This window comes from Pelmatolapia mariae, linkage group LG13 (genome assembly GCF_036321145.2).
Source record: "Pelmatolapia mariae isolate MD_Pm_ZW linkage group LG13, Pm_UMD_F_2, whole genome shotgun sequence".
In the NCBI taxonomy this organism is placed as follows: domain Eukaryota; kingdom Metazoa; phylum Chordata; class Actinopteri; order Cichliformes; family Cichlidae; genus Pelmatolapia; species Pelmatolapia mariae.
The window spans coordinates 20,282,263-20,298,528 of record NC_086238.1 but is presented as its reverse complement, the minus strand read 5'-3'; the positions used below and the strand labels follow the sequence as shown (position 1 = coordinate 20,298,528).

The 16,266-nt window shown below is 40.0% G+C and overlaps 1 protein-coding gene across 1 annotated transcript in view; it reads right to left on the bottom strand.

Annotated features, from left to right (window-relative positions):
* LOC134640447 (cilia- and flagella-associated protein 46) overlaps window positions 1-16,266 on the bottom strand; it is a 66,016-nt gene that overhangs the window by 48,690 nt on the left and 1,060 nt on the right. Inside the window, exons 3-17 of the mRNA XM_063492242.1 lie at window positions 14,843-14,974; window positions 14,411-14,475; window positions 13,357-13,521; window positions 11,999-12,122; window positions 11,239-11,333; window positions 10,214-10,369; window positions 9,929-10,028; window positions 8,497-8,595; window positions 7,879-8,069; window positions 5,855-6,080; window positions 5,469-5,586; window positions 3,509-3,629; window positions 2,840-2,958; window positions 2,520-2,635; window positions 845-957 (exon numbers count right to left, since the gene is read on the bottom strand). Coding sequence (XP_063348312.1) covers window positions 845-957; window positions 2,520-2,635; window positions 2,840-2,958; window positions 3,509-3,629; window positions 5,469-5,586; window positions 5,855-6,080; window positions 7,879-8,069; window positions 8,497-8,595; window positions 9,929-10,028; window positions 10,214-10,369; window positions 11,239-11,333; window positions 11,999-12,122; window positions 13,357-13,521; window positions 14,411-14,475; window positions 14,843-14,974 — 1,940 coding nt within the window. The remainder of the gene's footprint in view (window positions 1-844; window positions 958-2,519; window positions 2,636-2,839; window positions 2,959-3,508; window positions 3,630-5,468; window positions 5,587-5,854; window positions 6,081-7,878; window positions 8,070-8,496; window positions 8,596-9,928; window positions 10,029-10,213; window positions 10,370-11,238; window positions 11,334-11,998; window positions 12,123-13,356; window positions 13,522-14,410; window positions 14,476-14,842; window positions 14,975-16,266) is intronic.

Genomic DNA, 16,266 nt, shown 5'->3' with positions numbered 1-16,266 from the left:
TGATAACCAGCTAGGGAAAATGTTTATTCCCCAGCTGGTTGGTAAATGGTTGTGGAAGGCATGCTGTCACTAGGTGAAAGTGGTTATGAGGTATATTGTAAAACCTTGCCAATACTTTAGTCGCGAGCACACTCCTGCAGTCTTCTAATTTGCATGGAAGATGCCAAGTAGTTACCAAACACTTTCCAACTGCTCACTAAGCATTTGTGAAACTGTGATGGAAACTGGAAAAGTTGCCCCTTTTGAAATGTGTTGGTTTTAGTGGAAAGTCACAACTTTTTCTTAGAATGCAAATGATCTATCATCTGTGTCTCCCTGTTGTGTAGCGATTTTTCAGCAAAAATTTGCAGACAAGTCTTCCAAGCATGTCTCTAGACCTTAGCTCGCAAGATGGTGGATCGAATGGCTTACAATGTGGAAGTATACTTTGTGCCAGGATCACATTTTGAAGAAGCACCTGCATGCTCAGTACAGCTCCACAACACTGCAACAGTGGTGAGCCCCACTGAAGTGGAGAACAATGTCGGTGCTGCAGCTATGCCATCGCTAACTTGTAATTTTAGCTAAAGTTGTCACTATGATGGAACTTAGTTCCACTGTTGCTACAGAATAGAGTGCACACCCTTGGGACAACATAAACACCGTGTGCAACCTAAATGCAAAGACTGCTTTTTCGGTAAGACAAAAGTACTCTAACCTTAGTTTTAAAAAAGTAAAAAATGTTGTATCAAATTACTTTCATATTCAAGTTATAAAGAACAAGGTACAGTAAACAGCAAAGACACACAAAATCAAAAAATCTGGTGTCCTGATACAGGTGCGTATGTGTATATTGTGTTTTCACCTGTAAATAACCCAGTGTGGATCCTCTTCTGACACGCAAAACCGTTTATCCCGTGGGGGGACAGCAGGGCTATTTAGCTGCACCCCCTCTTCAAGTAGCTCTTGGATAGTCGCCTGAACAAGAAAGAATACATTAATTTCACAAACTATAATATTAAAGATGACTTCCTGTTTTGACAACTTTATAATAAAAAAGAGAAAAACCTCCTGCTGCGGGGATGACAGATTCTTTAAAGGTATTAAAGCTCAGCTATACAGATCAAAGACAAAAAGAAATGACTGGTGAACATTTTATCCAGTGGTGGACAACTCGGTTAAGACAAGAGGAACCAGTCTTCATCATCAGACTGAGAAGAATGTAGCTTTTGAATTAATGAAATCTAATCAAATTTTCAGAAAACATATCCCTGTGTCATAGAACAAAGGTATAAGAAAAGAGGCTACAGCGTGTGTCAGTTTTGGCAAGGTTGTGCCATGGGTGTGGATAGTTCTCTTCATTTTCTTTAAAGTGCTGTCAAGTTAACGTCTCTATAGACTTAATAAAGACTTGGAGCTACACATTTGATGGGAAGCACGTATGCAGAATAAGACAAACTCATGAGACAAGCACAACAGTCTCTGACTCCAACCACTCACCAACAACTTCACAGGCTTGTTAAAACTCCCATAATGCATGTCAACTGCTGCAAGCAGTCTTTGTTTCTAATGGTGTATTTCAAAAGGATGGCGCAGCCTAAAAGAAACAGCTTGATCTAAGATCATCCAAAAAATGAACATGAACACCTTATAACAAAAACATCTGAATTCAAATAAAGTTTAATTCAAAAGCTGGTGGCCAACAAACCAGGAATGGAGCCTTTATAGCCAAACAACTTTCAGTGTGAAGAGTTTGTGTCTGATCTGTATAAGAACATATTCAATAATAAATCTACCATTTTTAATTATCAAAAACAGAAGGACATTAGATGTTACACCAGTCACTGTTCTGAATATACATTACAGTAGGAACATGAAAACCTTCAACTTCAGTTATTACTATATCATTCAAAATATGCTTTCAGATCATGCTGGAATTACATTTTAAGAGAAACCAAGAAACCTCTCAGTGTGTTTACGATACTCACAAAAAAAAAAGTTATGGCACAGAACAGCTATCCTGCACTCATCAGACACTTGAGTAGTTACACTTTGCTAGTACCTGACTGAAGCCCCTTTGGCTTTCAGAACTGCCTTAATTAATTTTTAATTCTCAAGATGGTTGTTTGGGAAAATGCGAGTATATCAGCAGTTCCTGAAATACTCAGAACACTGACACCATTACACATTCAAGTCACTTACATTACCGTTCTACCCCATTCTGTTGCTCAGTTTGGACCGGTCAAAATTTGCATTAATGAGCAGTTGAACAGGTGTACCTAACAAAGTGGACAGTGCATTTCGCTGTGTTTGTTTAATCACAACATTCTTCAGTCTCCTCTTGTTTTATTGACCATTGTGCAAGAAGTTTTTGCTCCACATTTTTTTTATAGTTCTATAATACTTGCCTGTAATGACTAATCAAAAGTGCCAACCTTATAATACTGGAGTTATAAGAAACCTGTTGGAGTGTGTTGGTTACATCTGTAGGAACACAGGAGCTGAAGAGTGGCTGTGTGTATTAGTTAGTAAGAACAAACCTCAGCACTAATGAAGCGAATTTCAGCTAAAAGGCGCAGCAGGTGCACAAAGCTTTGACTTTCACTGGAACCGTGAAGACACTGTGCACAGCTTTCCCCCTCTGAGTAGTTGCGCGCTGGAGAGAATTAGCAAAATATGTTATGTGAATAATCAGTGACAGCTCTCCTGCTCTTTTTGTATTTAGCAATAGCACAAAAACCTAAACTATAGCCATAGGAGTATAAGCCTGACTTCTCATTACTATTCTGTATTCTCAAACTCAGTATTAGAAATATTTCTGTTATTTTAGTGTTACTCTTAAGATCATTCATCATCTTACTGTCAGTCTTTTTCCATCTTCCGTCATCATAAAGCAAACAGAATCGACAAGCAGCTCGGCACACATCCCAAACTTCATGCTTCCTGGCTGTCTTCGCTAATGTTGCCCACAGCCTCACCCTGAAACAGCCACGAAATAAAGATAAATTACAGATAAGTACTTTTTGAAAAGGTTAAGGTTGGGACAAGGGTACAGCTACGTGTTGTATATGATCGAATATTGTTTGTTTGCAGGGTCATGAATAATAAAAATCTGCTTTCAAGTTGTGATGGTTCTGCTGTCTCCTGAGCATTAAGTCTGCCATTACTGACGTGCACATCTCTTTAACGGTAATGACAGGGGCAGACATGAGGAAATCAGCTATGCACTTTGAATAGGGATATGAAATGGAAGGGTGCAGAGTTATAGTCGCACAACAACCTTAACAGCAGAGAGGACCAATAGATCAAACATTCATTAGTATCTAATATTCGGTAAAAGCAAGAAGTAATAAATTCAACAAGCCATAAAAGTCTGATTATACAGGCAATTTTCCAACTGGGTTTCTGGGAAGTGTGACAACTAAAACTAACTGCTGAGAAAACTTTACACTTTACACATGATTTTGCTTACATTCATATACAACAGCACATGCACACAATTAATAGACTTGCATTTGCAAACACGCACATCTCTGTATGATCTGTGCCGCTGCCCTGTTTGTCCAGGTGTCCTTCCACCCTCTGTATGGATGTAGAGTGATGCTGAGCCTTTGCAGCGAGCTGAGCCACTGGTCCAGATCCAAGACCGCCTGCGGGAACTAGACAAATGTTGAAACACTGCATAAGTCGAAAGTAATTAATACCGGAAAAGCTTTTCTATTTTTCCCCCCTTTTTTAGTAATGAAGATTGTAGGTATGAATAAAAGGCATATTCTAATGTACAAATTCTCAGGCTTACATGACTTCAGAAGATCAGCATAGAAATTATGACAAAGCTGCACAACTATCTGTTTTATGCAACATCCACGAAAGCAAAAGGAAACACAACTTAGGGCACTGAAGAGAAAACTGCCTATTTCCATTGCTAACTCTTTCAAACAGGAGCGCTGCTGAGTCCAGTGTAATCAGATTAGATGGCAGCATATTCCAAATTTTTACTGAAATGCATCTGCACCAACACAAATATGGGGCTGAATTATGAATACACTGACTGTGTGTAGAGCGGCGAAATGCGCAAGTGCCGGTGTGCTCACTTTGAAAGTTCAAACACAAACACACACACTTCTCACTGATGAACATCTTAGGAACTATAAAAAAAATTGTGGCACCATGGTGCACTTAATTAATTCTTGTAGTCCCAAGGGTTACTTTATGTGCTGGCTTTGAAGCTCACAACACAATGATTAAGTGGCTTCAACTAGGGCATGCTTAAGGTTCATGGACAAAAACAAGAGGTGCCTCTAGGGACCAAAGCTTTTAACCCGTGCCTGCAGTAGGAGCCCTTTGACAAGCTGTCAGTTTTTCCCCGGGTCATTAGGACTGCTGAATGTTCATTTGATGCTATGAAGCAAGGAGCCTTGAACAAGTGCGAGATCAAAGGCTCCCCCCAAGCTCTGGCCCTTCTGCTCCGTGATTCATTGCACACTGTCGATGTGGCTTTCACTGTTAGCAAAACTAGAACACACTCTCGAAGCAGTTTTTTTTTCTGAGGAATTGCACACCACTGAGCAACAAAAGCTCAATGTGACCCCGGGAAGTATCTCTGAAGACTGTGGGTCAAATTTAAATGCAACACATCAGTGCACATCAGTGTAGGTCTGTGACATTCAATCAGCCTGCATGCAACAACTGCCAACTTTACTTATGACTAAACAATTGCTGCATGAGTTTGCATTCCAGGTGCATTCTACAATTGTAGGAGGGCTCTGTCAGCACAAATCAGTGGGGTTTATCTAAGATCAAGTAGCTCACAAAGACATTCTGCTGTGAAGCATTAGTACATATGTATGTTACAGTTCCAGATATGATTATACAATAATTTATATGGTCTCCTGGTCCTAGGCCATATGACTCACTAACAGAAGTAAGATTGCCACAGTGAACCATTACCATGCATCCATGGCCAATTTAGAATCACCTGTCCATGTTAAACCATGTTAAGTTTAATCTGGATGTTTTGAGAAATAGTACCTGATGCTCACACAGGCACAGGTAGAAAATGCAAACTCCACACAAAAAGCCTGGAGCCATCTTGCTGTGAGATGACAGCACTAGCCACTGTCACATTACTGTACATCACTGTCACATTTCTATGACAGACTAAATAGCAAAGATAGTAGCAGAACTGTAACTTCCAGGTGAAAAAGAAATCCTGTCTAATTTCGGTTTTATTTATGCTCCAAAATAACTGTCCCAAAGGTATAGCAGAACAATATGACTTGCTTCTTCTTCTACGCTAACCTGTCCTTCAAGCATGTATACTGTCATTTTATGAAGTATTAACGGCGTGCGTTATTCCTGGTGTAGATAAAAGAACTTCATTTCATTTGGATGTCTGTTTCAAGAGAACATCTTATTGCAAATCCAACATAAGAAAAAGTCTTAGTTTGGCTTTGTGAAAAGTGAAAGTAAGAAAGAGAATTCTGTACTTTTTGAAGTGTCATCTGCATCCAGGACCATCTGAAAATCATCAGGGGCCAAAAGAAGGCCCACAGCGACCAGGACGGGTCGAAAGTCTGTCTTATCTTGGGTCGGCATGTCTCTTGCCTGAGAAAGACATGGAAGAAGGGAATTAACTTGTAGACTAGACAGACTCTTAAAGTCCTTCAGCAACCACATTCAAGCAAAGCATATATTTTAAAAGTGAACTTATTTGGGCATATTATTAAAGCTCTAACACACCATACCCAGAAAGGTCAGGTATGTTTTAACTCAAAGTTCTTTAGCTTAACTAAAAACTCTTGTTTTCAGCAGCCTACTCTAAATGCGTTTTTGTTTGTCTTGTAATGTTACACAGTACAGATGGGCAAGAAACCTGCTGCATAAGCATAGCAGCTTTATCCTCAGTGCGGGAAGGGGTTTGGTAGAGGGTCTGCCTAAGCTGCAGGAGGCGGAAAGCTGAAGACAGGCGTTCTTGTTGTGTCCCATTGTCCAGCAGCATGGCTTTCTGAAGGTGAGTCAAAGAAGCCTCAAGGCGCCCCTCCTCCTCTTCAGTCACTGCCAGCTCTGAGTGGACTTGACAGCGCAGCTCCAACAACATACTGGAATAGTAACACACAATTAGTATGACTTAATACAGTCATGTGAAAAAGCAAAAGTAAATCCTTTCTAAATTCTGAGGTTCTACATATCAGAATGTAATAAAGTGGCTCTCCGCAGATTTTAAAATATGAAAATACAGGTTCAGATGCACAACAAAAACACATGATATGTTACATTGTGTCATTATTTTTTTTTAACACTAATGAATGAAGATAAAAATTAAGAAGCAGTTTGTAAAAAAACTCAGTACTGCCTTACTCTTTCCTTTCCAAGAATTAAGAGGGTGAGTAGCAGCTAGGTGCTGCTAATCAAATGCACTTGATTAATAAACCATCAGCAAGTGTGAGCACCTTACTAAAAGCAGAAGTTTTATCATTTTGTATGTCTGGAACATTCAGGTGTGTGCTAACAAAATGCCAAAGAGGAAAGGTATCAGGAATGATCTTAAAGCAGCAATTTTTCAGGGTGGGAAGACTTATGAGGCCATTTCTAAACAACTCGAAGTCCATCATTCTACACAAAGCAGCTCACAGCAGCATGGTGATGAGAGGCCATAGGAAGTCCAATGAGAGTGCAGCATGCCAGTGAATGACTTTTGACAGGGTACTAAATATATTAGAGTTACCTAGGCAACTGTAGCCAGGAATTTCCACTAGTGATCAACCATCAGGTCACTAATGTTGTGCAACAGGCGAATTGCTTCCTGCGTGCACATAGCTTTAGCTTTGCAAAGTTGCATGTGAACAAACCAAAACACTTTAGGGATAATATCCTTTGGACAGACCAGCTCGAAGTTGATCTCACCAGAGATGTCTGGTGATTATGCACAGTGCCACAGTTGATGAAAATCAAACAGAACATATCAGAGTAATCACCTCAAACCTCACAACTTTTAAGCACAGTGGAGGAGGGGTGACAATTTAGGCTTCTTTTGCAGTCCCATAATCTGGGCACTTTGGAGTCCCTGAGTCTACCATGTAGAGCAGCGGTCCCCAACCCCCGGGCCACGGACCGGTACCGGTCCGTGAGTCATTTGGTACCGGGCCGCGAGAGTTGAGACTCGGGTGTGAAATGTATGGTTTTCAGGGTTTTGATCGGTTTTTAGCGTTATTTTGTTATCGTTTTTTTTCGTTAACTCGGTTTTCCTGGGTCTTTTCACGTGTGTTATGAATAAATCTTCTTTTTTTCGGTACCGGTACTAGTTTTATTTTGTTGTATTTATCCGCGACACCTTAAAGGCCGGTCCGTGGCGCAAAAAAGGTTGGGGACCGCTGATGTAGAGGGAGGGTCAAATGTGACACCATCTGTCCAGTAACTAAAGCTTAGACCACACTGGGTCATGCAACAGGACAGTGATCCTAAGCACACCAACCACCCAACAGAATGACTGAAAAAGAAAAGAATAAAGGTGCTGCAATGACCCAGTCATGACCCAATTCCAGAGCTCAACCCAAATGAAATACTGTGGCAGGACCTTAAGAGAGGTGTGCATTTATTTATAATTTAAGGCCTTTTTATTATTATGTAATCTTAGAACTGGCAGATTGTGTACTTTTTTATCACCAGTATATATTGTGGAAGTAAGGAAATGTATAGGTCTGTGTAAACTGTGTGTGATTATTATTCTGAGCAAAGAATGACTTTCTCATATCAAATCATGGCTAGACTGGAAGTTTCTAAGAGGGCAACACTCAGCTAAACATATTCAGTGAAACATGAGTACAATAACGAAAAGCAGCCCGAAAAGCTCCAGGACATGCACACAAGGCCACGATGATTATGTAAAAAGATGAAAACCTTTGTGTCTCTTCCAGTGCCTGAGCGACCCTGAGCAGAGGTGTCTTGATGCATTTTCTGAGGTTGTGCTGCAAGAGGGGCAGGCACAAGTTCCACTGGGTAGCGCACACTGCCTGCACAGCCTGAGGGCCCCCCTCCCTCACTGCAGTCTGCAGCCACTGATCCAGCTTGCCTATCTCTTTCAGCCGGGCCTGTGGGGTAACAACTACAGATTGAGAATCTCTCCTGTCGCAACGACGGCACAACACTTCCATCACTTGGCAAGCAAATTTGGATTAAAAAGGGCTGAATATGTTGTATGTGCCAGTTCTTAAATGTGACAGTTTTCACAGCAGTGTATAATGAGATTACATGATCCTACTTTCCAACATCATTTTTTCTCATTACAGGGGAAAAAACTGCAGAACTTATATTAGTTTGAATATTATAATTCAAAATCTTGACTTGCAGTTAGTCAGAGATACCTATTCAAGTCAGATCTCTGAATTTAATGACAATAAGCAAGCCATTTTACTGTAAAAAAATTATTAAATGAAGCATCTGCTAATGGATCTGCTGCTTTCACTCTAACATGAGGCTAAAACATATGGGTGATAATTCAAACATATGGCCAAGCACCTCTACACTAGCTTTGGAATAGTCATTCATCTTCACTTCTTTCTTCAGGAGGTTGATTTCACCTTGGACACATTCCATTACTAAGCGTTGGCTAACACTCTAGAAAGACAAAAAAAAACACATGTGAGGTCAGGAATCAGAGGATGGGCTGAAAAATGTACAAATTTGTATCACCAGATTTTATACGGCAGAAGATTCTCCATATGCAGCATCACTAATTATGTTGTCATTCCACATAATTCACTCAGGAGAAGAAAAAAACATACAAAGCATAAAAAAGAGATTGTATAAGTGAAATGTAGGGTCTATAAAAAAATCATCTGATTTCAAAAGGTTAGAATTTTTAAACTTAAAAAAAAATTATCATTTTGAATGAACACAGAAGCTTGTGGTAAATTCTAAAATATATGGCTAAAGGTAAAGTTTTACATATAAAACTTGTACAGTGCTCACAAATGCTCAGTGTGTCTTACTTTTGTAAGCATGTCTAGAGTCACTGCACGAATCTGCTCTTTCTGACAGTAGGTTTTTCAGTCACTGCTGGTGAACGGCTGCGGAATTAAATGCACCCTGATACACCCTGTATGTTCTATATTGCTCAAAGAAAAATGCAGCATCTCTGTAGCTTTTATTAATAAGCCAGATATTCCCAAAGTCTGGGCGTGGCCTCCTGGTATATCAGAAAAAGTTTACAACAACTACATTTTAAAAATGAAGACAGTGAGATTTTAAATAATGTCAGCAAATGAATGAAGAAGCGCTTCATTTTGGGCTCATCTGATGATAAGACTTGCCACCACAGATTCAGATTTGGGCAAAAGAAAAAGTTCACATTTCTAAATAGGCAGTGACAGACTTACAGTAACTTTGGGAATGCTAAGTTACTGTAAGTCAAACGCAATTAATCACATGTATTGTCAAGGGCCTGTTTTTATTCCTGACCTTTACTAGAATAGCTTTGCATGATTCACAGCTCAAAATAATCCTTATTTATCCAGTGCTTGCCCATCAATTTGTCCTCTGTCTGAGACAAACTGCTTTAGTTCATTACTCCCTTATTTCTTCTGATTGGCGGCTCCTTATAAACAGAAGGTTTAAACAGTACGGGGATACTGCTACTGTGGTCACAAAAATTAGGAATATGTGCTCTCACTGACATCACAGGGAGCCAAGAGTAGAAACAGCAGAGCAGTGAGAGCAGTCTGAAGCCTTAGTCCCGGTTTAAAGCGATTAACTGTACGTATGCTAACCTCATTATTTAAACGTTACATAAGCGCACTCACCATTGTACCTATGACAAAAAATAACGAAAGGCATAATAGGTCACAGTTAATGTCAAACCCCATGCATAAATTTGCATATTTGTAAATTGTGTGCAGTTACATCTTCTGCCCCTACTGCCCGAGGTTTCAAGAGAATATCGGACACTCACAGCTTCTCCCGACGACTTTAGCTCTTTCAGACAGTCGGCAGCTACTTTCTGATGCTTCACTTGCAAGGCCAGCATAGCCAACTCCAGGAGGAAGGCAACTCTGCAAATCCCAGATAAAACATAATTTATACAATTCACAATCCTTTAGTACAGTAATCTGAGACATGTACTGCCCCTGGGATAGCCATGTGTGGGTTTATGGTAGAGAGAGGTTTAGGAAGAGAACAGGGAGCAATAAAAGGTAATCTCGCAGGAGATTTGATCAGGACACTTTAGGTCACAGACCTGTCAGATGGCTGGATGGGTGTTGAGCTCTGAAGAGGACTGGAGTTCAGAGGCATAGCAGGCTCTTTGCTACAGTCTACCAAGAGATGGAAAATCTCCTCAAGCCTAGTAGAATTCTCTTTTGTCAGCATGTCCTTGTTAAGTCCTCCCAACCTGCTACAACATCAGGAAAACTCTCTTTACATTAATGTACATGCATGTGAGCATCCAGAATTAAACTGATACTTTCATTTGCCCTTTAACAGACTCACACAAAACAGTGCATAAACCTTAGGCTAAATAACCTATATGGTGCTGACGGCAGCTGAGTCTGACTTAGTCATGCTGTCACACTGAAATGAGGAGCCATAAGGAGCTGTGACATGTCGAGTACATGCCTGCAGAAATGGGCTGGGGGATGGGACTGTACAAGAATACGCCACACCAGAAGACATGGTACTGTACTACAAATGTGTTCAGGCCAGCAGAAAAACATGGCCACCACAGGATGCGCTGAGAGCCAATGGATAATGGACCCGCTGACCTATGTCTCCCAGTTTTTAAATGTATCTGGAGGCATAAAATTTTTAATATAAAAAAACCCCACAACAAAATCCTCACTCTAAGCGCTACATCTTAAGATAACATTGCAAAGAATAAAATAAAGACATACGCAGGTTAGAAACGGGGAATCCTAGATTTAAAATTTTTAGACCTTTAAACAAGGTCATAACTGATCAGGTTTAGGACTCAACCTGCCTCTATTGTTAGCATACCGTAGAAGCATTCTAAAAACAATAAACATGCAGTCAATCAGAAAAGCCTGCTTTCAAACAGTTTAATCTCCAAAGCAAGCATTTCTGGAGTAGATCAAGTGCTTCTTTTTGGTGACACCGTACATCTTGTTTTTCCTAGCGACAGATAAAAATGCGAAGGACTTTCATCCTGACAGCACAAAAACGACGCTTTCAGCAAAACAAACCCTCCAGCAACGTCCAAGCAGAAAAAAAAGCAAACATTTATATGAATGTAACTCAGAAACTTACTTTTTTAATTCCTGCATTTTGTAAATGACTGCTAACGTAGTGCATTCCCTGCTTGTTTCCAGGAGGACATCACTGTCTGACAGCTGGTGTCGCACCTAAGAAGAGTGAAGTCGGAAGTTATGCTTTATTATCAGGTTATGACAGGGCTGAATTTTATGATTAATGTCAACATCAAGGAGTTTAGTGAGCTATTGTTATGCATGTAGTGCAAATAAGACTCCTAAAGACATCTGAATTGTGTATTTTCATATTATAAGACTTGTATAAAAATACAATTAAAGTTTAAATAGCATTCCTTCTGAGGTCTGATACATGGCAATCAAATTCTTAATGCCCCCAAGGGTGATTCAGAAGCTCAACCAGGAAACATGAGCCAATCATGTTGCTGTGTTGAGTAGGTATCAACACACTTATTGTTTTTTTTGTGTTACTGCATCTATAATGTCTACTCTAATTAATGCTTTGTTAATTGCTCTGTCGGGACAAGCCAGAGAACTGGACACGCTAATGAAGCCATTGTGTAGTGTTGAATTGGACACGCACAGGAGAAGTACAGCTCTGAACTTTATTTGGGGCAATGTCACAAACCTTTAAGGTAGTTTTACAGCACTTAATAAATTTATTACACCACTTCTGTGTAGATATATCAATATCTACTTAAAAAGTATCCACCTAAAAAGTAGATATTGAGGATATATTTAGTTATTACTGGATGTATAAGCAACCAAAAACTGCCATGAAAGCAACATGCTGTGTTTACCAATAAAGTAAAGAGTCCTGGATAAAGTTTTGGAGTATGCGACTTGATGAATTCTTCTGTAACTTTTGCAAAACTTGTTGCATCCTCAACCTTCTTCGAGTCCTCAAGACATTTGATCAGGTGCCTGAGCAGAAACAGAGACAGAGAGCAAACATGTGGGCATGTGTCACAAGGCGACCTTTACAGTCTCCAAAGTGCTACTAGCCAAGTGCTCAGTTTTTCTATGCTACTGAACATTTAATGTAATTAATATGCCAATAATCAAATAACAGCCTTTCTTTTCTGAAGCTTGTCATGTTCACACTTGTGTGGCATGAGCTATCTGATATTACTGTGCTGGTGTTGTTACTACAACATAATTCATGTTATTCAAGGACTATCTAAGGGAAAAAGACAGCAGTGGGTGAAGGTGCCTTTAGGGCGTTCTGGCAGAAAAGCTTTCTGACAAAAACACTCTAAAGTAGAAAGGCTTTCAGAAGTCAGGGCTACAAAGTGAGTGTATACCTTCTCCCTCACAGAGAATTATGACCTTGTTTTCTGCTTGGCCATCACCTAAGGATTTACATCCCTGATAAGCAGGAGTCCCACTATCTGTTTGACGTCTCCCATTACAATGGCCTCACTGTGTTAACATTCCACATGCATGCAAACTAGTGACAGGAGTGCTCTTACTATAGTAAAGTAGAAAGTGATATTACTATAACTAATGTGATATGATTAAATATGTGATTAATACATGAGAGAAGAAATTTGCCTCCACAAAGCACAACAGGATTAGTTGCAAAAATCTCTGAGTTCCCACCTCACACACAGTCTGGTCATCATGCTCCCTTTGTAAGTGCCAACAGTACTTTTTTTCCACACCAAAACCCAGTTTGCACTGGTGCAACGCATTAGTAAATCTGGACTAATGAGTCTTTAACTTATACAAATCAAACCATATATGGGTAAATGCAATGCATACAGTTGTGATGGAACATTTCACAACCAATGATAAATTGGACATATTTTTCTTATTCTTATAACAGATGTAATGTAGCACGTCACGTTAATCTCATTATATCTGTCACTGACCCATCATTATATATATGAATGATACATTTTTTTCCTCTGATCAAAGATAAAACTAATATTTTTTTGAAAAATGATTAAACAGCTTAGAATAAAACAGATACTTGACTCTATAGAAGAAAAAAAGCAGCCCATTAACTGAGGCTACATGAAGCTGTGGTCATAAATAAACTGCTGGTTAATAAGCTCAGTTCATTATCTCTATGAATTTTCAATGAGTATGAACCAAAATCACAACTGGACATATTAATGAGGTCTAAGTAAGAGAGCACGGCGCGGTCACTTGCATCATGAGTTCAGCCCTCCAGATGTGGTCGTGGTCTGCCACCTCCTCCAGACTCTGCACCACCTGCCTGAGAGAGGGCACCAGGTGGAGGCTCCGCCCCGGCTGCAGGAGAGGTTGCACTGTCTGGAAGTACAGCACCGAGGCATTGAACACCATAAAGTGAAGTCTGTAAGGCACAAACCAAATGCAGAAGAACGTAAACACCGAGCAATGAATTATTTATGTGATACACATGCAAGCCATTTTATCTCTTAGTACGACTCAATTCAAACCAAGTGTCAGCTCTCTATGAGGAAGTCCTGTGAATTCCAAATGTGTGTGGATTAACAATCGACCAATGAGCCACAGGAGAGCGGCCCGCTGAATCTTTTCGATGTGAAATAAGTGGAATTTATGAATTTAAGCTGTAGTTTTAAAGAAAACTCTGTGAAGAGACTGTTTGAGCGCTGCTAATTTATTCATCAGAGAGTGTGCTGTGCATTAGCGTGGGCTGCTTGAATTAGATATGTATTCCCTTTGGTGTTAATTGGAATTCCTCATTGAGCCTTTTTATTGACAGGTTATGAGTTCATTAGCAAAGAAAACCAGTGCTCATTGCTTACAAAGGCTAACCGAGTACCTCCAAACGCATCCATCAAAGCGAATAACAAGGGAACGCATCTGTCACAATTTCTATTATTGCATCGATATGTGCATCACCCGTTTCACCCTGCTCACAGATGCATCCAGTCAGCTGTTAAAATTGAGATGAAAACACATTGAAAACGTTCCGCTTGTGAATAAGGGGTCGGGGTGAAGCATGAAAAATCGTGTTATATTTGATTCTTCTTCGTAGCATATTTCTGCGCATCAGACAGAGCCTAACCTATCACAGCTAAACAACATTCCCTGGTGAGAATGTCTGGCTTTCATTACGTGTTTTACCAGCGCACCTTACCGCTGTGGCAGCAACTGCCAAATAATATCAGAGATGATCAACTGTACGCAACAGAAAATGGTCATCCATCTTTCTCGACACTATAACAACAAAGCCGAGCATACTCGAGGTTGCATACCTTGGTTCTTGCTTTGAAATCTCAATTGCTTTCAGAAAATACACCACAGCCTCCTCAAAGTCCTCCTAAAATAGAAAATGATGCAAAAAGGGGACATGAGAACTTGTCAGAACATAGAAAGCATAAAAACAATGACAAACAGTTTAGCAAAAAAAACCTTTAAGCTGCACTCAAATGTAGCAAAGGCCAATATTTGTTTGAGACCGAAGAAGCATGGTAAAACCGCTGGAGTTTGTTTGCAAAGCTGCTGCATGTTTTTAGTGCAAATGAGTACAGTATGCCGCTACAGTAATTGCATGTGTATATATCTCTGGGGCGCAGAAACACACACACACACACACACACACACGCACACGCACACACACACACACACACACACACACACACACACACAACACCCTTGAGGGGATGTGTCCAATTTACTGTCCTCACCACACTCCCAGTGGCCGGCGGAGACTTCAGCTGGCCCTGGCAGAGGTAGGCTCGACACAGAAATTGATTAGCCAGCGGATTCCCTTCAAAGTACATCTTTAGACACGCTGCGCTTATCTCCAAACAGCCCAGCTGAAAACACAGAGACAGAGCGGCACAAAGGCCAGAGAGAAAAAGAAAAAAAATTCAGCCTCATCTGCAGTTAGATCGTGTAACCGGCAATTTTCCTTGTATGATGCATTATTAAAAACTATTGCGAAAGGGCTTAATGTATGGGGAGGTGCACATTTATTTTATGCACGACAAATTAATTCCATGCTGTTTTACAAACTGCCTCCTGTTAATTGTAAAATTAATTCAAACTCAGCAGCTTTATACTCAGTGATGTGCAGCACTATCGTGGAAGATGATCATGCAGCAGAAATTTTTGTTCTGCAAGCTTTTATATGTGTTGTGAAGAACAATAAGTCAGGCTGGAAGATCACTGAATAAGTAAAACCTGACAGTAATGAGCAATGGATTAGTATGTTAGCAAATGTCTTAATACAACAAGAATATTTATGCTTCTCTGGAAAATTGAAGAATACGGCAACGGAACTGTACTGTGGATGAAGACTAATTCAGCATTCACTGACACTTAAGTCTTCAGGCTAAGCTGCATTTTCACAGGGAACTTGCTGCGTGATATAAAGGAGAGAGAACAAATCACATTATGGAATATCCCTGTGTTTCATTATACAAATATGTTTCCCTTGCCTTAGGACAGCTCAGCCTGTATTAGTGAATATTCATTACTATTCCCTACTGGGAAAATAGCTCGATTAGAAGAACTAAAGTTACTGCACGAAAACAGTGACATAATGAAATGAGTCCTCCAGTAGGGAGGTCCTGCCGGCTTTTTTATTACCTTGATTTTTCTATATCAATACCTGTAGATACCATCAGCAACAAAGCACTGATGTTAATCAACAAACAACCCATCCAAATGTCTAGTACCTGCTTTATTTTGAAGCTTTAATAATTCAGGAGCTTTCACAGATGTAGCAGGCATTTACTTATAAAATGTAAGCTCCACATCTTCACAGTCAGATGCCAATCTTTTGTTCTAGGAGGCTGCTTGAAGCACCATGTCTTATGCCACAACTCAGCAGTCAGGAGCTTCTCACATCATAAAAAACACTTCTCACAGCAGTTGGAAAGCAAGGTTGCAGGCACCTTCAGAGGATGTGTGTTCTCATTATAGTCTTTCAAACAAAGAAATTCAGCCTGTCTGAGTCTGATGCTGACTGTAGGTTAATACACACACATCTAAATTTGATGTATTCACTGATCTACCAACATAAACCTGGTGAGATTTTAAGTGATATGTGCGTGCGAACAACCTGACATAGTAGTGGTGGATAAGGCCGAATGATAGATGTGGC